Genomic DNA, 26,300 nt, shown 5'->3' with positions numbered 1-26,300 from the left:
GAGTGAACAGAGGTAGTGGGTAAGGGGAAAGATGAAATTGCGAGAGGTGGGAGGGAGCAGCCGGCAGAGACCAAATTATCATTTTTTGGTAAAAGGATTGTTTGAGAGCAAAGGAGTGAGCAGAGTCCGGCGAGAAGGTCCTGGCAGGAACTCAGGCTAAAGTGGTGGCTAGGTGACTAGAATGAGAATAGCGCAGATGAAGCTAGGTGGGCCGATACGGGTCCCGAATTCTCCCCGCAGCCCGCAGTTTCCCACCAGGGAGGGCCCGGGGCTCGGTCAGGTGAATGGGTGGCCCGCTCGTAGCCTCGCGGAGCACCGCCCCCAGGGGCCGGCGCGCGTCCGCTGCCCCGCCGACGTGGCCGGCGCAGTAGGCCGCGCACGTGTCTGGTCCAGGGCTGAGGGACAGGGGCGCGCGGGGGTCTCAGGCGCCTGGCGATCAGAGGCCGGGGCGCCAGCTGGCTCGAGCCTGGCGTCCGCGGGCTAGAGCAGAGCAGGTGGGCCGGACGGAAGCGGTCTGGGTCACGGCGAGGAGGGGGCGGCCTGGCGGGCGCGCGCGCTAGCCGCGTGCACGCGCCGGGGCGGGGAGGGATGGGGGCGGGGTGGGGGCAGCCCTTTCCCAGGCAGTAGCGGGGGCAGCCGTTTCCCAAGGCGGTAGCGGGGGTGGTGTCGCTGTTGCCCTTTTAAGCCGCGGGGCAGCCGCCGCCTGCCGGTGGAGTGAGTTACAAAGGGAGCAGCCGCCCAGGCCGCCACACAGCCCCTCGCCATTTTCCAGCCCCGACCGACGCGGGCCGCGGCGGCGGGGAGAGGCGGAGCCGCGAGAGCGCGGCCCGGGCCGGCCCCGCGGGGCGGTCGCGGCCGTGACGGCGGCTCCGGGCCCGGCTCCCCTTCCGCACCCCTCCCGCCGGAGATGAGGGGAAGATGTCCGTGTCAGGGCTCAAGGCCGAGCTGAAGTTCCTGGCGTCCATCTTCGACAAGAACCACGAGAGATTCCGCATCGTCAGTTGGAAGCTGGACGAGCTGCATTGCCAGTTCCTGGTGCCGCCACCGGCGCCGCCGGGCAGCCCTCACTCCCCGCCGCCGCCGCTCACACTCCACTGCAATATCACGGTGAGGCTCCCGGCCACAGCCCCGCAGGGCCGGGCCGGGGAGGAAAGGGGCGCCCAGAGTCCCCGGACAAAGGGGAGCTTGCCCCGGAGAGGCCCCTCGGACCCCCGGGCGGGGCGGGCCCGCCCCTTTCCCCGGAGAAGGGCCCGGCCCAGCCCCGCCGGGACTGCGCGCGGCTCGGGTGGGAGGAGGCGGTATGCTCGTTTCTCCGGCTCTTCCCGCCGGCCTGGGTTTGGGACTCCTGGTCCCTCTCGGCCCCCGTCGCCGCGCCCTGAGGTGGGAGACCGCTGCCGGCCGAGCCCTCGCTGGGTCGCCATGGCCGCCCACAGCCAGGGGCCTGCCCCCGGGGCCGCGGTGCGGTGGGTCGGCTGTTGTTTGAGCCCCGGAGGGGCAGGCGAAGGGCCCTCAAGTTTGAGCGCGTCCTTTTCCAGTCAGATTTCGCTGGTTCCGCGTATTCCCCCAATTATATTTTAAGTTTGTGCTTAAGGAAGAACTAACATTGAAAACTGCCGCATTTGAGGAAAAAAAGTTTAGAATGCAGCCTCTGGCACTGTTTGAATTATCCCCTTACTGCTGGCCTGGCTCCGCGCTAACGCGTTACCGAAGGCGCATTGGACCTTGGATGCGGCAGGTGTTCTGGGAGTGTGTTTGTGCAGCCCCTCCTGTGGGTAAGCCGTTCAGATTAGGAGCTGGCGAAAGGAGATACGTGCCCAAGTCTGCTGCCCAGTAGGATTGTTTTATGTCAAAAAGCCGAGATGACCCTTTAAAGCTCACTCTTTAACTTCATCTGAAAGCTCGTCGGAAACGCGTAAAAAAAATTGAAATGTTAAATAAGTTTCTTCATAAAAGTGTATGATGAGGCTGTTCGTTGTGAAATTGACTTAGGGTATTTGTCCAAACTGCGGAATATGCCTCTTATAACAGGAGTTAAGGTTTCACGTTACTCTGTAAATATGGCTAAAACCGAGTCTGGCGTCTTTAAACTCCCTTTTGTTAAGTTAGTAGGTACTTAAGTGCCTAGCTGCAGCGTACCTGGTGCTCCAGAGTCTGTAAAAGACTTGAAGTTATGATAATTAACATTAAAGTAGTTTTCAGAATACTGGGGAGCAGGTGTATCTTTCAGAAAAAAAAGTTCAGTAAAGAGCTGTACTCAGGTGTTCTGTTCTAGGCGCTGGTTTTGCACAACTGGGTAGCGCAGTCCCTGCTTTCAGAACTCAGTCTTCTTGGGGGAAGAGTTTTACGCAGCGAAGTGTGACCAAGTTCTGTGGTATCATCATGAAGGCCAAAGAGAGCAATTAACTTTGACTTTGGTGGTGGTGGGGTCGCTTCAGAGAAGGCCTTGAGGAGAGGCTGATTGTGGAGTTGGGCTTTCACAGGTGAGTAGAATTTTGGAAGGGAGCGAAAGGGCATTTCAGGCAGAGGAAACTCCATCCAAAAAAGACAGCAAAGCTTGAGAAAACGTGGATTGATTAGGAGTAGAGAAGTTATAATGAGACTCGAGAAGCTCAGGATGTAGGCTGGTGAAGGTGAAGATTTTCCAAGAATGGAAAACAGGAAGTAGTAGTGAGCATGAAGTAGGTGATAAAGAGACTGGCTAGTCTGAATGGTGATTATTCTGGTACAGGTTCAGGTATGGCCAGGGAAAAGTAGGGCTGATTTCAATGATAGAGTGAACTTGTAGGCTTGTGGGGGAGCTGCTGAGTTAGTCAGGTAAATGGGAAGATGTTTTTGCCATCCAGGACTAGGAGTGGTTCTCTACAGTGGGTGGCATTAGGAAAAGTGTGTGGTTTTGGTAATCCCAGTGGGGGTGGGATGGTGGTGTTGCTGTGCTGTGCTGGCATTTAGTGGCAGGGGTACAGGGATGCCAGATGTCTTGTAATGTTCAGGCAGTCTGCCACGACAGAATTATCCCGCTTCAGATGCCAGCAGTGCCCTATTGAGAACCATATTGGAGGCTGATGGAGTCAGCTGCACAGAAAGATACTGAGTGATGACCTGGATTAGGAAGTGGAACAAGACGTGAATTAGAGGCACCTGGCAAAAGGAGGCTCTGGTGGGGACTAGTATAATGGTACCACTAATACAAACTATTCAAATTGAGATGTTAGTGAATTATGACACATTATCAGAACATAATTATCATGGTAGATGCTCAGTGTATACGAACGTGTGTTAACATTATTATGGAGAAACATCAAACATATAAAAAGTTGAATAGTGTGGAGAACCTCCACGTACCCAGCCTCAACAGTGATAAACTTTTGGCCAATCTTATTTCATCTATATGCCACCTCGGATTATTTTGAAGCAGATTCCAGACATATCACTTCATCTGTAAATATTTCGGTGTGTATCTCTAAAAGATAAAGACTCTTTAAGCATGGCTGAGTGTTTAGATAAAATCAACATGGTTTGCTCTTGTTGATGCCATTGTCTTAGAGGGGAAGGAGCAAGGAAAAAATGGGGCTGGATTTCATATGTCAGGTCTGTGTTTGATTTGCTATTCTCTAAAAAGTTTTAGCTCTTAAAAAATAATAATTTTGATCTATCTTTTAAAAAACCTTTCCTCTTATTTCCTCTTATTCCCAGATATTTATTGAACTCTTCTACATGCCAGCCAGGCCTTGTCTTCTCCATGCTTATCAAGAAGCATCCTTAGGCAGTTTCTGTAATGTTTGAGTGAATGGTACCTCAGTAGTTGTTTCCTTATACACCTGCATGTCAATTTCTGAGTAGTCCTCTAAAGATACTGTGCCCCCTTTTTCTTTCAGGCTTCTGCATCAGCAGTTTTTCCCATGTGGAATGTGCCCCTTACCTTACCCCAGTCTGTCTTGACATGTCTGACTATCCCCAAGGCTCTTCTAGTCATAAGCTGTTTATGCTGATATCTATTTCCTTTCCTGTCTTCTATAGTCCTTAACTGTTTACTGCTTTGGTTATGTTTTCTTAATATTCTTTTATAATAGTTGTGGATTTTTTAAAAGTCTTTTTTATGGTGGCAGGGGGGAATATTCTATAGTTATATTTTTCATCTTCCACTCACTAAATGCTCAGTAAATATTTGTACTATTGATGATATGGCCACCATTTTAGCTATATTCTGTTGGAACAAAAATCTTAACTACCATGTAAGTTAACTGCCAAGAGTTTGTCAAAAGGGCAGAGAAAACATCAAGAAAGTGTCATGGGTAGTGCATAAATATTTAAAAGGCCACTTAGGGTTCGATAGGAAATCTGCAATTTGACTTCACATGAAAGCGTTTTAAGAAGTAAACAAAACAAAACAAAAAACAAACCAAAAAAACAAGGCATAGATGTGTTACTCTTCAGGCCAAGGGAATGAAGCTAAATTTTTTTTCTGTTTTATAAATTTGTCCTAATCTTAAGTATGAAATGGAAAGAGTGCTATGTTCAACTTCAAGGAGTCTTTTTTTTACTTGTTTTCTGTGAACTCATGATATGAAATTTTGTCATGCAAACTTAGAAGTATTGTCTTTCCATTTTCAGTAAATAGATCTAATTGCCAGTCAGTGCTAACTTCCAGTTGTTATGATCACACCTAAAAGCAAAGCAGCTCGTTTTAATAACTTGTGCAGCCTTATTGGGAGCTAGTGTAGGACTTTGTTTTAGTCCTTTTGAAATATTTAGCATAACTTGGCAACTCCATTACTCCTTTTATGGACTTCTTGGCATTTGGGAACTCTTGGTAGGGAATCGCTGTTTTAGAGTGAGAAATCCCCCCCAGGAAGTAAATTAGCTGGTAAACAAATAAAACCTCATAGTACTTTATTATTTGTGTAGCATAAATCATTACTCTTTCTGCCTGAGTGGCTATTTGCCAGGCTATTTGTGGTGGAACATTTTTTTAATTAAATTTCTATTCATCATTGCCAAAAAGGTTACCCCCCTCCCCACCCTAATAGCAAGATACTAAATTTAAAAAAACGTTAGAGCTGGGAGTTTAGGAGACGGAAAAAAATTTAGTCTTTAGTCATTGGGACCTTAAGCAAATTACTACTTTCACTGTATTTTTCTATAAAATAGATAATACTTTTTGCCCCACATGAGAGCATATATAGGAAAGCTCTTTAACAGTGATAATGATCTCTACAAATATAAAAGTGATGGTGTCATTAGCGGCTGAATAACACTTTTGGAAATGCTTTTTTAATAGCTTTTCATGGGAAATAAACCAGTGCTGTTAATTTCTTCATTTTTCTTGTTTCTCGTCTTTACATTGATAAAAAGTAGCCCAGAGAAGGTTATACAAAGGAAATAACAAAACTTGACTAAAGAGCCCAAGACCTTTTCTTTGGTCTACTCTCCTGGGACAGATTACTTTTCCAAATTGAACTCCTGGAGAATCTTTTGGAAGTATCACAGCTGTCATGTTAAGCAACTCAGTGGTACTTTCAGTCCAGAGGAATCATTGTTTCCATTCATTTGACCAATTTATAATATAGAGTCAAATTCCTAGTTGGCATCTCTCTTCCCTCATCTCCATTTTTATGCCCTTCCTTGAAAGGAACAGATACATGAAGAGAGGAGACTTAGATTTCCATTTTGTGAATGGTGTATCCTTTAGTAACTTGTTTTTTTCGTTGTTGTTGTTGTTAAACTTCCTTAGGCCTGGAAAAGGATAGTATTAGATAAATGTCAGTTAGTTGAGGGGTGGGGAATTGAATTTGAATAGTCCCTACCAAATAAAGCATTACTGGAGAGTCAGAGTGGTGAAGCAGAGGTCCCTTTTTCCAAGGCCATTGTAATAGTGTTCTGTGTTCTCTTCTGAAAGATCATTCTGAAAGACAAAGCAGACTCAGAACCAAGGAAACCAGTGGTTTCTGCAGATTAGGTGGTTTGAAATCTCTTCAGCACTTTTGTTTTCTCTGCCTCAGTGCCTTTAGAATGATGTTTTGATTAGCTGTAATTTGCTATTCAAACAAACACTTAGGAATTTTTTTCAGATCACAGGGGTATATATGCATTTTTCTTTTACCAAATGTTAGTGTTTTTACTCTGCTTCTCTGGGCTCTGGTCATGTTAGATACTTAGTTGTATGTTGTTTACTTGTAAAATGATTATCAGGGAGCAATCTCTTTTTCTTTCTTTTTTTTTTTGAGTAGCTTTTTTATGTTGTCAGGTCATTTAGAATTTTATTAAGCTACCATATGGTAATTCTGTCAGTTTATTTCATTCTCCATCCCACATTTATTGAACAGCAAAGTGTGAAAATAGAGTGTCCCATAGCTGTTCTCCAGAAGAATTAAAACTGTTATACCTTTGAACCTTCAACAAGAAGTATGTGTATCAATTTTCAAAAAAAGTTAGGATACAGCCATCTCCAAGGATTTCATGTCATTTGGAAAAATGCCAGAAACTGAGCATTCTGGCAGGCAGTTTTGCTGGCTGGTGCTTGATATAGAGCCACACATCGGTCTCTTAGTGGATTTATGTGGAAAAATAGGTAAAGAAAGCTATTTCTGAACAAGACAAACTCCTTAGGCAATGACAAGCAAAGAGGTTGCTTTGATTAACCTTGATCGTTATGTTGCCTTAGATTAGGACAGCACAACATTTTATGGTGGCAGTGGCCGTGGTGGTGAACTTCTTTGAAATTTGTCCACTTATGGTAACCTTTATGTGGTGGTGGTCACAGACAACTTCATCCTTCAAGCCTTAAAATCACTATAAAACTAGTAGTAGAATTGAGGAAAAACAGGGTCCCTGAGTAATTAGATGTTTAGATAATTGTCTAAAATTTTCATATCTGGCGAGAAAGAGAGGTGTTAGAAGCACTCAAACATTTAATGTAAGGAAAGCTGCTTGAACTTACACTGGGATTTTAGAGCACCATCTGTTGTTTAAAAATTGTATATCATGGGTCATTTTAAAGAGAAATAGTAAGGAAACTATCTTTTCAAGATAGATACAAAGCTTAGTTGTTAACCTTGTAAAAATTGAAAAGCTTGAGGTATATGAGAGGTTGAAAGCATTAATGTTTAGTTTTAAATATTGGTGATAATTTTAGAGGCCTTTCAAAGTATGTAGATTGTCTTCTAAATATTACACTGAACAAGCCTTGACCGTGATGTGAAATTTGGGCTGAAGATTCAGTTTCCAGAGGTGGTGGTAGTGGATATTTTATAATGTGGAAAATAAGACATTTAAGAAGTCTAAAAACCAGATAAGCAAAACTAGAAAAGAAAAAAAAAACACCTGTAATTCTACCACTCAGAAGACACCACTGTCAAAATTATGGTACATATCTTGTCATCTGGTCATCTTTTTTCTCTTACGTTTATGTAGATTCCCTCTTCCTTTTAAAAAAAATCAGGTTATTTTGTTACCTGATTTTTCACTCAGTAATATTGTAGACCTTTGTCATAAACTTACTCCTACAATGTCTTCAATTATCATGTGCTGTTCTGTTATATGACTATAGCATTGAGTCATTCGTGTCTCCTACTATCGGTGGTTTCTGTTTTCTTCTATTTTAAGTAATGCTTTGAACATTAATAGCTAGAGCTAAATCCTTGTGCATATAGGTAATATCCTTTGAAATTTTCCTAGAAGTGATAGCTTTCTGTTCTTGTTGATGAATTGGTTTTTGGAGATGATGTAACAAATTATATTGTATGGGAACTTTTTTTTTTTTTCTTCCAGGTAGCAGCTTTTATTTATCAGACTGGTAAAAATGTTAGCAGGTGTGAAGTGAAATGGGCATTCTCACAGTCATGGCACAAAGTATAGTATAAATATCTATGACCCTCTAGAAAACAGTTTGGTTTCTTTTAACCCTCTCTATTTTGGCAAGATATATGCTGGCTACCCCTGTTGGCCAACATTGTCCTTGTGATGCTGGATCTCCAAGAAAGACGGCTCTAGTCCCAGAGAAGACCCTGATTTGCCTGGTTTAGCTCATCTGACAGCTAACCACTGGGAGTAGGATAGGCTGGTAGAGACCTGTGATCAGGTTTTGGGTCAAGGGAGGGAGGTAGGAAGATGGGAAGGAGATAGGAAAACTAACCTCAGTAGAACCACATTAATATAGAATGATAAAAGGATGTTTCTTCCAAGGAAGAAATTCTGAGAGTGAGGAGGAAAAAGGTTGGGGGATAGGGGGCAGGCATCAGTTATCAAGGTTTTTGGAGTCAAGACTCTTTTACACTATTAAAAATATATTGAGGTCCCAAGGAGCTTTTGTTTATGTAGGTTATCTATCAATATTTATCATTAGAAATTAAAACAAATATTTAAAATATTCATTAAGATAAACTCATTACATGTTAATATAAATGTTTTTGTGGAAAATGACCTTATGTTCTAAACCAAAACGTTTTAATGAGCATAGTGGCACAATTTTACTTTTTTTTTTTTTTTTTTGCGGTACGTGGGCCTCTCACTGTTGTGGCCTCTCCGGTTGTGGAGCACAGGCTCCCGATGCGCAGGCTCAGCGGCCATGGCTCACGGGCCCAGCCGCTCCGTGGCATGTGGGATCTTCCTGGACCGGGGCACGAACCCGTGTCCCCTGCATCGGCAGACGGACTCAACCACTGCGCCACCAGGGAACCCCCACAATTTTATATTTTTTGAGGTGAATCTCTTTGATGTCTGGTCTGTCATTTGCTTCTGCATTCAATCTGTGGTGATACGTTGTTCTGATTGAAGTAATAGGAAGAAAATCCAGCCTCACACAGATACTTGATTGGAAAAAGGAATATTGTAACAGCTATTTTAGATAGTTGTAGATATTCTTTTTGGATACTCTACCCAAACTTGTTTTTTTCTTGAACTTTGAATGGATCTTTTACCCATGATATTATGACATCATGCATTGGTCTTTGGAAAATATTGGTTCACTGAAATCTTCTAAATGTTGATACATTCCGTTAAGTGACATGAAAACATTATATTCATTAATATCACCATCAACCTCATCAGAATACTTTTAGGAAGCTGTCAGGCTCACAGTGGTGGATACAGGTTTTGCAAAATTCTAATTTTTGCTTGAAAGCTTGAATTTTATCATTGGCCATAAATACTGTCCTGTGTTTTCCTTGAAATGACAGGCTCTCTTCATTCTTTTTTTTTTTTTTTTTAATTTTATTTATTTATTTATTTATGGCTGTGTTGGCTCTTCGTTTCTGTGCGAGGGCTTTCTCTAGTTGTGGCAAGTGGGGGCCACTCCTCATCGCGGTGCGCAGGCCTCTCACTATCGCGGCCTCTCTTCTTGCAGAGCACAGGCTCCAGACGCGCAGGCTCAGTAATTGTGGCTCACGGGGCCAGTTGCTCCGCGGCATGTGGGATCCTCCCAGACCAGGGCTCGAACCCATGTCCCCTGCATTGGCAGGCAGATTCTCAACCACTGCGCCACCAGGGAAGCCCTCTCTTCATTCTTTTTGGAGAAAACATCTATCAAAAATCCAAGTTGGAATAACCATTGTTTGTCAGTCATTCTTTCAAGTGAAAATTGTGTCCTGTGAAAGTGGTTAGTTCAGCTCACAACTGTCATACAAGTGCTTTTTCTCATGTGTTCTGTTGGAGTGCTCATGTGTGCTTCACATTTCATCACTTGCAATATTAAAAAGACATAAGGATTGAGATTTAGTAAAATAACTGCCTCATCACAGACATTCATAAGTGAAATACCTTTTTTTTCCTTTTAAACACCTTGAATGACTGGTGGTGAATACCATGTCTTCAAGTATAGTTTGGTGTCACTGCCTTTATCTGTGCTAAGGTACCAGCAGTTAGTTTTACCCACCATTATGTCTGCACCATTGGTACAGATGTCAATGTAAAAAAGTCGATTAACATCTTAGTATTCTTGTAGAAATAGTTTGGACCTAGGAGTCCAAGGGCCCCACTTGAGAACTGTTAACATAGTTGCTTAGACCTAGTATATATCCTGTCTTCTTTTGTACAGGATTAGAACAATATGGCATAGGTAGTAACTGATCTCAGTATTTCTTTTCTTTTTCTCTTTTTTTTTTTTGCAATTCTCATAATATGGTTTTGAGGGGTTTTAGTTCAGAGCAACAATTCATATATTTTCTTTTGCTTATGCAGAAGTTTAACCTACATAATGAAGCTGAGAATTTAGTACTTTTTTTTTCTTTTAAGGCTAAAGAAAATATAAATCTAAAACAATAAAAATGCTTTAGATGGTGTGTTTCCAAACTAGGCTGAAGAATTTAAAGAAAATGTAATAAGTAATTCTCTTTAAGAATAGGATTAATTTTGAAGACAGTCTGTTTACCTTTTAGCCTTAAAGAGGTTTGGGACACAGTAAGAGTTTGAGGAATGAGAATACAAAAATAAACCATTATTGAATGGATATAATGATGTCCTACTTCAATACAGTTTTTCTTTCTTTAAACAACATTTTGTAAAATGCTTTAAAAATAATCAGTTTCTGTGACTCCAACTATATTATAATTGAGATTATAGTTCTCAAAGCAGTGCTTCTTTAAACTGTTTCTGCAAAATTGTTGTTTATGACTAGAACCTAACTGTAGCTAATACTAATAATAATGGCTTTTCCCTAATATATAATAGAAAACAGTACAAATGAACAGAGTAAATGTCTGTTAATAGGTGGAAACATGTCATGCTTAGTTCATTAACTTTTAAAATCAACACATGTAATTGTGCTTTTAAAAATATATATGTAGTAATAGCATTTCTTGGTAATAGTTTGTGTGATGGAATAAAATATTGGAATTTTATGGTGTTTGAATTAGTTACATATTGCTCTGCAACAAGTTTAGCAGCTTAAAACAAAATTATCTCACGGTTTCTACGGGTCAGGAATCTGTGCATGACTTACTTGGGTTCCCTGGCTCAGGGTCTCTGACAAGGCAGTCATGGTGTTGGCTGATGCTGCAGTCAACTCAAGGCTGGACAGGGAGAGGCGCTGCCTCCAACTCATTCATGCAGTTGTTGGTAGGATTCATCTCCTCAGGCTGTTGGTCTGAGGACCTCAGATTCTAGCTGGCTTTTGGTCAGAGGCCTCTCTCAATCCCTTGCCAAGTGGATTTGGGCCTCTCCGTAAGGAGCTGCTTCCATCGGGGGAGCAATTGAAAGAACAGGGGAGGGTGAGCAAGACAGAACTTCTCTTTTTGTAACATAATTTTAGAGGTGACATCCATTACTTTTATTGTATTCTGTTTGTTAGAAGTGAGTCTTCAGGCCTAGGGGAGGGAATTACATTGTACAAGGGTGTGACTACCAGGAGGTTAAGATTATTGGGGCCATTTTAGAGGCAGCCTATTACAGTGTTCAAGAACATCATTGACCTTGATGAGCTGGAGCACACAGACAGTAGCTGTACTAGGAGAATGCCTGTCTCAGAGCCCAACTCCCGTGGCTAGTGAGCACTGAATGTAGCCCTAAGACAGCTATGTTGCTGTTTGTTCTGCCTTTCTAACACCTTGCTGTATTTAAGAAGTAATCTTAACCTCATTTAAGAAATTTGTCCTTTAGAAGCTACAGTCTTCCTTGCAATCTAAGAAGGGATGGAAAATTATTAGGAAAAAGGCAAAATTAAATGGGATTGATTTTTAGGGGCCAATTTTCTATTGGAGAGAAATCTCAAAATAGCTTCTGTAATTACACTACTCAGAAGGCAAGTAGTATAGTGAGTAGAAGATTTAAAAAATCATTTTAAACATTTGTAAGGATTTAAAAACTTGTGCCTAGATATGTATTCCTTTGCTTTATTTAAAAAAATTCAGAGTTAGATCTCATCTAGATAAATCTTAGAAATGTAGTTTTATTATATTAAAAGGCAAAAAGTATGGTTTAACTCTGTAGACTACTTCAAGGTTGGGGTTTTTTAGTTTTTGCTTTTAATTTGTTTTTGCTTTTTGAGGGATTTATTGTGATTCCAGATTTTAAAGCCCTTAAACATTAAAGCTGGTGAATCCAGGCCATGATAGACCTTTCTTTGTAAAGAAAGGAAGCCTGGCTTCCTTGGTACTTGCATACTTTTGATGAAATATAACTTTTGCAGTGTATTCTCTTCTCTTTGTTTTAAATCATACTGCTTACTGGGTAAAGTCCTTTTTTTTTTTAAGACTAATAAATTATGTAACATGGAACAGGAACGATTAAACTGTAAAACTTAATTTTTGTTTTAAAAAATCCATTAAAAATTTTGTTTCTCCACACATGGATTTTAATGTGTTACTTTTCTTTCCATGATATGTTTTACTTAAATTTGTGGTCATCTTGCCATTTAGTGGTGAGGTTTAATTGCATATCCAGGTTAGCTTGTCTGTAAATGTGTTTAACGTAGGTGTCTCTGTAACAGGAATCTTATCCATCTTCTTCACCAATATGGTTTGTGGACTCTGATGACCCAAATCTGACATCAGTTCTGGAACGTCTAGAAGACACTAAGAACAACAATTCGGTGAGAAAATAAGCCACACTACTTTTTGTTTCTCATGAACATATAGAATTTAAGTGTTAAGAGGTAATATGATATAGAAGCCTGTTTAATGATTATTTGATAACCTGGTTTTTAGCTCCTTTAAGATTTCTTTTTTTTTGTCCTTCATATTCTACTGTTTAATACCTGGTTTTTCATTTTTATTCCCCATAGGTATAGTCTTAATTTAGATCAGGAATTAGGTGGTCTCTTTTCCATGAATCCTAATCATTAAACTAAGCAGGCCTTTTTGGTTGGTACCACTAGCCAAGGTAGGAAGTAGAAAAAGGGAAAAGGACCAAGGTAGATGTGAGGGGGAAATAATGACAGAATGACACCAATTGCTGTTTCTGTCAAGAGTCTATAACTCTGAGGTAAAAGTCAAAGGTATATAAATAAAAAGTTATTTTCTAATATATAAAACAATCTAACTTTCCATTTTAGAAACCTGGTTTCTTTGATTATAAAACTATAAGTGACCATTGTGAGAACTAATAAAATTAAAAACAACAAAAAAAGGAAAACAGAAATTTTATTTTCTCTACCTGATAAACCATTGTTGACATGATGGCTATTTTTTATCGGTATTTTTTTCCCTTGCTAGTAAAATACACATACTCTTATACATATGTTTAAATAGTTGAGGTTATATTTTGTATAATTTAAATGCTTTTTTAAAGTTAACATTATCATTACATTTTTCCATGATGTCACAAAGTCCTTACAGAAAAATACCAATTATTATTTGCAGCTGACATGATTGTTTACCTTAAAAAAAAATCCAAAGGAGTCAGCTGAAAAAGCAATTTTTAAGATGACTGGTTAAAAGTTCTATTATATAAAAATCAAGTTTTCCCAAATATCAGCTATAATCAAAATATGGTGGACAAGTATTTTATTGACAACTCTAATTAAATTAAAAAAATTAAATACCTAGGAATAAGGTTAGGTGTGCAGGTTTTGTATCAAGAAAACTACAAAAATTTGCTGAGTAAAATGAAAGACTTGACTCCTGTGTTCCTAGATGGGCAGACTCCTTATAATAAATATGTCAGTTATCTGTATAGCTTCATGTTAGTTTATAAATTGAATGCAATTCCAGTAAAAATCCCAACAGATTTATTTTTGGGACTTGACAAGTGACTCTAAAGTTTTTGAAGAGTAAGTAATCAAAAACAATCATGGAGTTGAAAAAAAATGAGGAGAGACTTGTCTGACCAGATATTGAATAAAATAAAATATTGAGTACTGGCACTGAGCTGGGCAAGTAAAGGCAGTTAGAAGTTTAGAAACAGAGTCATGCAATTGAGAATTTAGAATGAGTTAAATTGAACCAAAATACTCAATAAGGAAAGGATAGATTATTCTATTAATAGTAAAGGGGAGAACTAACCATTTGGGGAATTTAGAGACTTACCTCAGATTTTTGTCACCATAAGTTAGAGGTGGTTTAAGCACAGCTATTCTTAAAATTAAGAACAGAAGAACATTGGTTTATAGAGTATTATAAGAGTAATAAGAGAGCCATGAAAGAGGAAAAAATTAAAAGCTAGACAGACACATGTTCACATCTCCAGCAGGGAAGGGGCAACAGGACAGGTAAAGAGGGATAGACTTAGCTCCCTTACTGCTTAGGAGGTTGCCTCTAAAGATCTAAAGGTGTAAGTTTTGTAATAGTAGAAATGAGTGGGTTTATTTTTTGATGTCTAAAGTATCCATCAAAAAAATGCTCATAAAGTAAATTGACATAGGATATAAAATGGGATCCAATTTTATAAATAAACATTTACATAAAAGAAAAAAGCCAAAACACACGCTTCACTCTTTCTTATACTCTCTGCCAGTTATTTTATAACCTAGTTTCTTGAATAAGAATAAGCTGTATTTCCTCACCTTTAATTCATTATAATCTGGATTCTGCCATCTTTGTTGTACTAAAATTTTTACTTGTATTTGCCAAATCCAGGACTTCTTTTTTAGTCCTAAAGTTTCTGCAGCATTTTGATACCGTTGATTCTTTCCTTATTGAAACATTCCTCCATTCAACAAGCACATATTCCTTATTGTCCACGAATAAAGAGCTGGTTAAATAAAAATTACTGTATAGTTTTATGATAGAATATCATGTTGAAGTTAAGAAGAATGCAGCCAGTCTTTCCACAAGAGCACATACAGTGTTCCAAGATATACTAAAGTGAAAAAGCAGGGCATAGCATATTGTCTATAATCTGGCTCCTTTAGTATACGAAGTAAAAAAATAAATATATATATATATCTATGCTGGATTATACATACCTTTTTTTTTCACCTGGGTGGATGCAGGAAACTGTTAGTAGTAGAACGCAGAAAAGTATTTTTTAAAAAATTGGCTTCTAGGGCCTCCCTGGTGGCGCAATGGTTGGGAGTCCGCCTGCCGATGCGGGGGATGCGGGTTCGTGCCCCGGTCTGGGAGGATCCCATATGCCGCGGAGCGGCTGGGCCCGTGAGCCATGGCCGCTGGGCCTGCGCATCCGGAGCCTGTGCTCCGCAGCGGGAGAGGCCACAACAGTGAGAGGCCCGCATACCGCAAAAAGAAAAAAAAAAAAAAAAAAAAATTGGCTTCTATGCCAGGCTTTGTGGTAAGTGGTGGGTATAAAAGACAAGTCATATCCCTGTCCTCTGGGAACTGATAATCTGATGAGGATTTCCATCAGATCACTGTCTCCTGTTTTTATCTCTTATTATTGCCTTGCCTTGGTCTCCTCTGAGCTCTTATTCCTTGGTCTGCCTCTTTCTTCTCATTCTGCACTTTCTCTGAGTAATCTCTTCTACCCCCAGTACTTAAATCATGGCCTATATTCCAGTGATTCCTAAATCTGTATCTCTAGATAAAATTTATCTCCTGAGTTTGAAACACATTATCTGTCTATATATCACGTAGATCCAGGGAATCTTACTCAGATGTGCTGTGGCTGTTCAAAATGATTACATCTAAATTTAAACTCATCTACCTCTTAGTACTCCACCTCCTGCATCCTGTTTCCCCTCAAAAATTCTCTCTGTGATTGTGAATGGGGCAAAATGAAATAATGAAACTTGTTACCCATGTCTGAAGCTGGGAACTCTCTTTGAGTTCTTTTTTATACCAGTGTTTCCTGACTCCCACCCCCTCAACCCCAGACTATCTAGTAAATTTCTAAGACCTGTCCATCTCCCTTCTAAAAATATTCCTTAAATTCTTCCCGATGGTCTTAGTTACTTCCTTCGATCCCTCAAACACTCTTTTGGGTGGAGCGTGAAGTTGAAATTCTTGGAAGCTGTGCTGCCCTGTCTCTTACTGCTTGGTGCATCTCCACCACAGGGCTACCGTAGCTCTTCCTGTACCAGGGGTTGGAGTGTCGGGGCTGTGTCCAGCTCACCCTGCCTCGTCTTTGTTATGTACTGAGCACAAAACAGCTTATTGGATGGATAACAAATCCACGGTGGGGCTTTGCTGCTTTTTAAGCTTGAGGATATTTTTTTGTACTAATTTACGGCTCACCTTTTTCCTCATTTTTACTTGTTCCATTGTCCACTTTGGAAAGGCTTGTTCTTTGCTTTGTTTAACCCATTCTAATTCTGTGTCTGTTTTCCTCAGTCCTTCATAAACCTGCTCCTTTCTCTTCATCTCTTTTCTTGGTTAGAGACATCCAGGAAACTGTTCCTGACCAAGTGAAGTAAGTTGCCTTACTTGCTGCCCATCATGGCTACTGATAGTGACCATTCTTCTTAAATCATAATTCTAAACTTATACATTGAAAACAGTTTTTTAAACAATGAAAAACATGTTTGTGCACATAATTTACCTTGCTTACTTAAAGTAAATATGCTTAAAAAAATCTGGATTTAAAAATGGAAACGAGTTATTCTTTGCAGTTTTCCTAGTAAGGTCTTTTTTTGTTTGTTTGTTTGTTTAGACAAACACTTAAGAGCCTACTAAATGTCAAGTGTTTTCACAGAAGAGTTCATTTAACTTTTACCCTTATGAGAAGATTTTAATTTCCTTGTTTTATAGATGGTGAGACTCAAAACTCAGGGCATTAGATACTGTATCCAAGGTCACCTGGATTCCAAGGTTCTGTCTGCTAGACCACATTTGCCTCTACTTTCAAATGAATGACTGTGAAATATATAATTTTATAAACCATGTGCAGCAACACTGCCTCTGTTTTTTGTAGCCTCATTAATGTATTAATGTACTCTTGTAAGTTACTAAGAAAAGAAGTTAACAACTGAAAATTAGACAATGTCTGGAGCTCCCCTTCCTCTGCCATTTTGTTGATGTCATTCTGCTAGGTATCAGTTGTAGGGATTGCACTAAAGCCATAGTAACTTTCTTACACTAGCAGCCCCTAAAATATTTTTTAAAGACTGTTATTTTATCTGTAGGCTGTAATTGAGCAGTAATAAACTTTTCTCATTTACTACTGGATTAGTTACAGTAGTTATAGTGTTATTCATGTCTCTAAGGGCTCTTTAACATAATGCTTATTTACTGAAATGTGTTTTGTAGCTTCGTCAGCAGTTGAAGTGGTTGATATGTGAACTCTGCAGATTATATAACCTTCCTAAGCACCTGGATGTTGAGATGCTAGATCAACCACTACCCACGGGTCAGGTAAAGTAAAAATTCTCTAGTGTTCAAGAGCTAAAATAAATTGTCTCAAGCACAAGTAAAACTAGGATGATTTCTCATTATTATACAACTTATTTAGAACTTAGTTTTTGTTTTCCTGTTGAATTGTTTTGTTTGTTTTAGGTACTAAAAATAACCTTTTCATTCTTGGGAGCTGCTCATATTTACTATGACAGGCAAACAGTTGCCCCCTCTCTACCACCACCTTTTTGTTGTTAATGTTGTTGGTTTCCATAACTGTTCCTTGCTTCTGCAGTTGTTTGCTTTTGTTTATTCACTTACCTTCACCTGGAATGCCATCTCTCTATACCCATTTGTGCTCTTAAGTCCTAACTCAAATGTTATCACCTCCAAGCAGAAGTACCCACTAGCTCACCACCACTTCTAACCTCTCTGGATTTCTGGATTTACCTATTTAGGCATAATTTATTGATTTGTACTATAATAAAGATTTGGCTCTTATACCACCCACCTCCCCTTCCTAAAACATCATTATATTTAGTCATATGAATAATCACCACTTATCGTTAGGACTTTGTAGTGTAGAGTTTTATATTTCCTCTGTACAGTTTTTTGTTTTGCAATGTCTTCCTTATAATAATAATTCTTAGTTTAAAAAAGTTATGTTCTGTCTCTTTTCTATGAGATCTCCCTCTCTTCTGGAGCCTTTGGTTTTTCTGTACCAGTCTTGGCAGGTTGTTTTCTGGGCTGGCTATTAAGCTGTCATATTGAAATTTTTCTTGTCTCCTCTGCTGGAGATCCATTGTTTCCAGATTTCATGTCTTCTTTCTTGGCTTACCTTTTCTCATTTTGCCTGAGTAAAATGATTTTATGCAAGTAAAATCTTAAAAAAATGTCAAGGGGTAATACATTTTCTGAGTTCTAACGTCTTAAAAAAAAAAATATATATATATATATATAGCCAGACCACCATGGGTTTGAATCTTGGTTTAATTACCTAATTAGCTTGGGCTAATTACCTAGCAATATGTACGTCAGTTTCCCATTTGCAAAATGGGGAAATGGTAGTAATACCTATATTTGGGGAGAGCTATAAAGATTAAATGAGTTGGTACATGTAAATCATTTAGAGCAGTTCCTGATGCATAGTAAATGCCCAATAAATGGTAACTGCCTTCACTTGACTGATAATGTGATTGAATGTATAATTCTAGGTTGAGAATAATTTTCCCTGAGAATAAATGGTAACTACTGTTGTCTTCTAGTCAATGGTATTGTTGAAGCCTGATGCCATTCTGAGTCTTAGTCATCTCTGTGCGACTTCGGGAAGCTTTTAGGACTTTGTCCTTTCCCTGCTGTTCTGAAATATCACAGTGGTGTACTGAGTTGTGGTTTGTTTGTTTGTTTTTCCATTTTTGTTGGGTACTCAGTATGGATGGACCTCCTCAAATTTGGATTCTTGAATCTTTTTTATTGGGTAAATGTTCTTGTATTTTTTTCTGTGGTAACTTTCTCCTTTCCATTCTTTATTTGTTCTTTATTTGTTCATTTCAGAATGCCTACTTATAGGATTTTAGACCTCCTCACTTGAGTCTTTGTATCTCTTATTATCACTGTATTCTGTCTCTTCGTCTTAATTTCAAATTCTGGAACATTTTTCTTATCTTTCAACTTCTGGAAATGTTATTTGAACAGCCATAACTTTAAGTTTTATTTTGGTTATTTATTGCTGCTTAACCAGTTACCCTAGAACTTAATGGCTTCAAACAATTCTGTCTCGCACGACTGTGTGAGTTGGTTAGGCTTAGCTGGACAGTTTTTCTGCTGACTTCACTGTGCAGTCAGATAGTGGCTGGGACTGGTAGTTATTTGGACATGTGACTGCACTGAAATGTCCAGCATGGCTTCTTCATTCACATGTCTGGTGCCTTGCTGTTTCTTCACATGGCCCTTCTGTCCACATGACATCTCCTCATTCCAGGGTCTTTTCATGTGGCTTCTCTTTCTTTAGGAAGGTAGTCAGAATTTTTATTTTTGCCTTCTAAGAGCACAAAAGTGGAAGCTGCCAGGCTTTCTTAAGGTTTAGATCTGGAACTGGCCCAGTGTCATTTCTACCATGTTTATTGGTTAAAGCAAGTCACAGGGCCAGCCCATATGGTGGGAGGGGTCCATATAAGGGATGAATGCTGGGAGATGTCATTCATTGTGGGTCCTCTCCAAAGATGAACCATAAGTTCTTGTTCTCTGATTATTCCTTATTCATAGCATTCTGTTTTTGTTTTTATCAATGTAATATATTCACGAGTGTCTTTAAGGAGTTACTTTGATACTCTCCCTCAAGCATCTCTATTTTTCTTTAATAAGTTTAATAAGTCTTTAATAATTTTTTTTTAGTTTATCTTGGTCTTTTTTTTCTTTCTGAAGACTTTCCTCATATATCTGTTTATTCTCTGTTGCTTATTCATGTTTTTTCCTTCTTTTTCTTCATTCATATTTGAGAGAGGTGTACTGTAAGGCTGATTGGGAGTTCTTTGTTGCCAAGACTTGTCAACTGATCACTTTTAGGAGGAATTTAAGCTGACTTCAACCCCCTATCCCCCACCCCCTATTTCCTGGCATAATCATAAATGATGGCTGGAACTATTTGGTTTCTCTGGACATGAAACCTGATAATCTCTTGCTTGAGGTAGATATGTATGCCTGAGTTTTGCTTAAGCAGAGCAGTGTGTTTTGGTGGCTGGACAGTTTGTTCTGTATATAGGCTTTCAGTTAATCTACGTTTTCAATCCTATCCATCACTCCTGCTGTCGAATGTACCTGGTGTCTGAGTCTAGAGCCTCTCCAGGGTGCTGTGGGACAAATTAGCCTCCTGATTATCCCCTATCCTATGGCTTTACTTGTTTGCTCCATTAATTACCATTCTTCCATTCACTGTCATCTTCTAGCATGAGTGAATTCTTTTTTCTGGTAGCCCCCTTTTATTTTTTGTTACCATTGTGTGTTTGTACAGTGTTTATTCTTCATTGTATGTCTTCATTGTAATTCTAGTGGAGCCTCAGGAAAGAGATGGGAGAAGAATATATTTTATGTTCAATCTGCTTCTTTAGAATATCTGCAACTTAGGTTTTTAACTTAATATATCGTGGACACAGTACATATAGATCTACCTTGTTTTTCACGACTGCATATAATTCCATTCACAAGATATAACTTGTGAATTACATGAAAAAATTTCCTAATTTTGAGTCATCCTTGCATTCCCATAATAAACGTTCGGCACCTACATAGGTTGGTAGTTGGGGCTGGAACACAATAGATATGATACTTTATTTTTGGATTTTTCTACTTTAAGTGAGATTGTAATATAGTCTGTTTCCTTTTAAGCTCTTGTTTCATTTTGGTATCAGGGTATAAGCAGTCTCATGACTTGGGAAGCTTTGTGTTTTTTTCCTAAGATCTAGAACAGTTTTAATTTTCAACTGGGGGCAGTTTTGCCTGCCATGGGACATTTGGAAATATCTGGCGATATTTTGGATTGTCACAGCTGGCCGGGTTGGAGGAGTGTGCTGTTGGCTTTTTGTGGGTAGACAGGATGTTACTAAACATCCTGCAATGTCAGGACAGTTCCCCACAACAAAGAATTATTTGGCCCCAAATATCAATAGTTCCAAGGTTGAGAAAGCCTGATTTAAACAAAGATCTGAACCTGATCCATTTTTCTCTTCTGTGTATTAGTCTATTTAGATTTTCCATTTCTTCTGTCAGTTTTAGTAATTTTAGGTTCTAAAAAATTGGTAACTTCATCTATACATTTGAAGCTGTTGGAAAGATGTGCAGAGTATTCACTTTTTGCATCATCTTCATCTGTGGTTATAATTCTGAAGTTTTCTTGATTACTTGTCAGAGGCTTGTCTGTTTTATTATAATGGTCTATTGAAAGAACTGGCCCTTAGTTTTATTTGTTAAATTGAATGTTTTTATTTTTCACTCCAGTCTTAATAATGTCTCCTTTTTCTTTTTTAGTTTACTGGATCAATGTGATTTAAACTGCTTTTTTATCAAACATGTAAGGGTGTTTGTTTTCTTCTGAGTGCTGTTTGACTTTATTGCACAGGTTTTAAAATTTAGTATACTTATTTTCTAAATAGTTTGTGTTTCCTAAGTAGTTTGATTCCATCTCTTGTTCGTACCACTCTTATATTTTACAAGAAAAAGTTTGAAATAATATGTATTGAAAGCATATAGACATAAGTTTAGTATAAAAGTTATGGTGAATACCTGACAACTATACCACCTAGCCACTACCCAGGTAAAGAAATAGAACATTTCTAGCACTGCAGAATCTTCTGCAGGCTCCTTTCAGATTATCATTCCCTTGTATGCTAATCCTCTCCTTACTATTCTCTAGTCTTATCACTCATATATGCAACCCTGAGCAATATGGTTTAGTGTTGCCTGTTTTCTGAGATTCATGTTAAGTTATACTATGTAGTCTTTCATGTTTGTCTTTGCTCACCATTGTGAGTATATTCATTTATATTGTGTGTAGCTGTAGTTCTTTTTCATTGCTGTATTTATTCCATTGTTTGAATGTACCATAACTTACTTATCCATTTGACTGTTTACTGACATTTGGGTTGATTCCAGTTTGCTGTTAGGAACAGTGCTACCATGATCATTCTTGTCTGTAGTACATGGTACACCCGTGCATGTATGTCTCTGGGCATGTATTTAAGAGTGGATTACTGGGGCATGAGGGTCCATTTCTTCTTAAATTCAAAAATTATTTAGAAAAAAATTTTTTTTAAAGATTCTCAGACGGCTTTGGGGTTTTTCGTTTTTCACTGTGGTCAGAGAATATGGCCTGTAACTTTCAGCTGCATTAGCAGCAATTGCTTAGACTTAACCATTATGTTGCTGTTGTCTTCGCTTATTGCTGTTTCTTGTATTCCATGGTTACCCCTTTCTGAAATATATCCCTGAATAATGTCATTTTTTCTAGAAAGGATTTGTGGGGATGTGTATGAAGAGTGTTCCTTGAATACTGTGTCTGTCTTTTTTATTCATTTAACAAGTATTTATTTGACTCTGTGTAAAGTACTCTATGTACTCTAAATGTTGAGGATCCAGTGCCGAACAAACACAGGTATGGCTCCCATCCTGATGGAACTAGATATCAAATTCTAAGTTCATAATTGAGTCTCTTCCAAGTTCTTTACACTTTTTTCTTCTGGTATTTGTTGTTACAGATGAAAAGTCTGATGCCTGTCTGCTTCTTAATTCTTTATATTTTTTCTTTCTGGAAGTCGGCATGGTTTTTTTCTTTAACTGTGAAGTATGGGGTTTTAATTTCCAACATTCTTTTGGGGCATTCAGAGCCACTTGCTATTATGAAGTCCTTCTTTAGGTTGGCAACATTTGTCTCTTTCTTTCCCTCATCTTCTGAATGAATGCTGGATGAATATTTGATCTCTGTATTCCTATTTCCATTTCCCTAACTCTTCTCTTATTTTAATCACCTTCTCCCCGTCCCCCACCTCCTTCTTCTCCACATTTTAGGGGAATGTCACAGTTCGGTTGTCTTCTTTAGTCATAAGTATTTTGTTCATTTAGGTCCATTGTTCTCTCTGGCCCCTCTGAGTTTTTTTTTTCTTTGAGGGGAGATCTTTTTGATTTTCCAGAACTTTCTTGTTCTTTACATAGTAATCTTGTTAGGTTTTGTGGATGCAGTATCTTCTCAATTACTGCTAAAAATTCCAATTATTAGATTTTTAAATTCTGTTTTATTGCCTTCATTAATAATGCTTGAGGTCACTTTTTCTGCTTGTTCAACTTGGTGCCTTTCTTTCAGATTGCTAGTTTTCTTCAAATATCTGGTGATGCTTGGTTATCTACTCATTTATAGATGAGGTATACCATTGATCAGTATCGGTTGTTATGAGTGTCCTCAGCAACTGTCAGTCTTCTCTGCTATGGCCTCCCCTTTCTGGTTTTGCACACCTGTGCTCTGCCTGTGGCACGTGAAGGGGGGGTGCTGGCAGGTGGACTTTTCCAACTCCTGAATAAAAGGGAGAGATAAATCTGTTAAGAAATTTTGCTGCTGCGTTGAGTTACATTAAAAAATTGTCTTTTCTTTCCGGTTCTGACACACTAAAAGGCCAGCAAGGTTGGCGTCCTATATGAGTGTGATCCTTACCAGCTGTAGTTGTAACAAATACAGCAAGAATTTCTAGGGGAAAAAATCCTACTACATTTTTATATATTGTGTCCTAGAGAACTGTGCTCTGGTCCAGGAAGCTTGTCTTTATGAACTCTGACAAAACTAGGTATGAAGGCCCTTCTTAAAACCTCGTCAGATTCGTTGTGAATGAGTGTTAAATTGTGTCTTATACAGAAATATTGTGGTAAACGACATGTTGTTAAAAAAAAAAAAAAAAGAAAAATAGCTCCTTAGTGAAATGGTGATCACTTTATAACTTCTGGTTTTGTGCAGTGTCTATGTCTGTGTAACACATTTGACCTTTTAAAATGTAAGCCAGTAGAATTTATGGACAGATTCAGGCTTTCCAAAGCTAAAAAGGTAGATATTTTAAGAAACCCATCGTCTGGGGTATCTTAAGCAAAAGACGCCATTAGCCTTATAGCTATATGTATAAAATGTTTTCTGACTTTAAATTAGAATATGTTTAAAATTTTTTTCTGTTTTGCTTTATATTTGACTAATTGCCTTAATTTCTAAGGCATCTATTAAGTTGAATTTGTCAAAATTGTTTCTTCTTAAAAAGCTGATAAATATTATTTGTCAAATCAAAGCTGAATTTAAAAGTAAATGTTTCAACTTTAATAAGCTCTTAGTGGAACTGCAGTGACAGATGATTGATACTTTGTCCCTGAAATCTTCTGATGTACTCATTATGTGCTTACTTGTTCTGTGTAGTCCTGGCAAACTCTTTTCTCTTTGCAGAATGGGACAGCAGAAGAAGTGACTTCAGAAGAGGAGGAAGAGGAAGAGATGGCCGAAGTAGGTATTTTATATAAGAATAACATTTCATAACTATCTTCACTTTTGAACATTTTATTAATTTTCTAATCTCCTTTATAAACCATTGTTAATGTGGAACAATGAGGAGCACATTGAATTTGGAATTTAATACAATTTCTAAAATCTGGCTTTACCTCTAATTCATGGTATGCTTTTTAGCAAATTTCTTATCTGATGTCCTTGGATTTGATTTCATGGAAAGTAAGAGCTCTTAACATTTAGCACTAAAATTATATTTACATTTAATAGTAATCAGTACTTAACCTGATTTGGTTTAAGAATAGGAACTACGAAGTTTCAGAAATTTTGTGTTTGAATAAAAGGAGAATTTGACCACATTTCAGCGACTATTCACTAGAAGTAATGAATACTATCTCATGTTGAAAAATCATCTAAGAATATCAAAGAGGAAATTCCAAAGACACTGAGCTTAAGGCAGTTTAGTTGCCAGCCATTGATAAAATTTTAGAGGTTTTCAGGCTCTGAATCTTTGCGTTTTAATTCAAACTTCATAATGAAGATCTGTGTCTCTACATTGACCTGATAAAAGGGATTTGAATTCCACAGTCTTGGTTTTAAAACATTTTTCTGTTTGGACCTTAGAATTAATTTAGGTTATTACCTTAAATCTAAAATACACTTCTTAGAATGCCTTAGAACTAAAGTAGTTGTTGGTTTGTTTTGTGAGTCTGGAAGTAAAATAGTTCTTAACATTGTCCAGTTAGAATGATTTTTTGGGGGACAGTTTTTTTTTAATGTTTTCATGCAGTTTAACTTAGGAATAAACTGCAAGAAAACATTAAACTGGGACTTCCCTGGTGGCACAGTGGTTAGGAATCTGCCCTCCAATGCATGGGGACATGGGTTCGAGCCCTGGTCTGGGAAGATCTCACATGCCGCAGAGCAACTAAGCCCGTGCGCCACACATACTGAACCTGCGCTCTAGAGCCCGTGAGCCACAACTACTGAGCCCACGTGCCACAACTACTGAAGCCCGCACACCTAGAGCCCGTGCTCCGCAACAAGAGAAGCCACTACAATGAGAAGCCTGTGCACCTCAACGTAGAGTAGCCCCACTTGCCGCAACTGGAGAAAGCCTGTGCACAGCAACAAAGACCCAACGCAGCCAAAAATAAATAAAAAATAAAATAAGTAAAAAAAAAAAAAAAATTAAACCTTTACTATGGGTCCGATGTACAATAAAGTGGACATTGTACTCAAAGAGTTTATGTACCTTTCGTTTTTCCCCTCACAAGATAATATGAAGAAAGGACAGCAGCATTTAGGGAAATCTAGAAAGGTAGGATGGACTTTGGAGATATCAAATTAGGACCAGTGAAAAGATATTCTAGGCAACTAAAATAATGTGGTAAAAAGGCCCAGAACAGGCATGGTGTGTTTGGGTGCATTGGAGGGTGTCCTTTTGGGAGAAGGAGATTGCTGTATTGGAGTCTTGGAAAGCAAGTTTGGCTAGAAAAGGCAGATGGCTAAGTCTTGAATTAGAAACAAATATGTTTAGATTTGGTGTGATTGTTGATAAGGCCTTAAGCAGAGAATAGTGTACAGTGAATATTGTTTTGTAAAGATGATAATGATGAATTCTGTTCTGTGTTGATTAATACTCAAGTGGAGAAATTTTGTGGATTAGAACATGACTGAGGTTGAAGTTGGAGGAGGAGGAGGAGGAGGTACAGGCCAAGGGTATTCGTGAGAACTCTGAGGAAAACAAGTGTAGGACGGAAAATTGTAGCTGAAAGGTGCAAACCAGGGGAAGGGAGCTCCATGAAGCATGAAGTCATAGACAAGGTATGAATAAGAAAGGAATGTAATAGGAGTTGAAGAGATGGCAGTCCAAGAAAAGGACCATTGAGTCTGGATGAAAGCGGTCTAAATTATTAACCTGGTCTAGAAATCACAGTGAATTAGTCTGCTTGATAAAGTGGAGATAAAGTATAAACTACTTCTTTAGAGATTTTGATGATTGAGGTAAAGTTAGAAGTAAGATAATAGAAAAAGGTTAGGATTTATTATACAAATCTATGCAGAATTTTTAAATATGTAAGAGCTGATGCTAAGGGAAGGGAGGGAGAAGAATGATGTAGTGA

General features: G+C 38.7%; 1 protein-coding gene across 1 annotated transcript in view; it reads left to right on the top strand.

Annotated features, from left to right (window-relative positions):
* Nucleotides 1-631: 631 nt before the first annotated feature.
* The window catches only part of UBE2Q2 (ubiquitin conjugating enzyme E2 Q2), a 67,463-nt gene continuing 41,794 nt past the window's right edge, over nucleotides 632-26,300 (top strand). The window contains exons 1-4 of the mRNA XM_082617113.1: nucleotides 632-1,107; nucleotides 12,419-12,520; nucleotides 17,070-17,174; nucleotides 24,118-24,174. Coding sequence (XP_082473239.1) covers nucleotides 919-1,107; nucleotides 12,419-12,520; nucleotides 17,070-17,174; nucleotides 24,118-24,174 — 453 coding nt within the window. The 5' untranslated portion in view covers nucleotides 632-918. The remainder of the gene's footprint in view (nucleotides 1,108-12,418; nucleotides 12,521-17,069; nucleotides 17,175-24,117; nucleotides 24,175-26,300) is intronic.

The sequence above is a fragment of the Mesoplodon mirus genome (genome assembly GCF_964341445.2).
Source record: "Mesoplodon mirus genome assembly, chromosome: 4".
In the NCBI taxonomy this organism is placed as follows: Eukaryota; Metazoa; Chordata; class Mammalia; order Artiodactyla; family Ziphiidae; genus Mesoplodon; species Mesoplodon mirus.
Note: the sequence above shows the minus strand (reverse complement) of the source record. Positions and strands in the feature narration are given on the sequence as shown.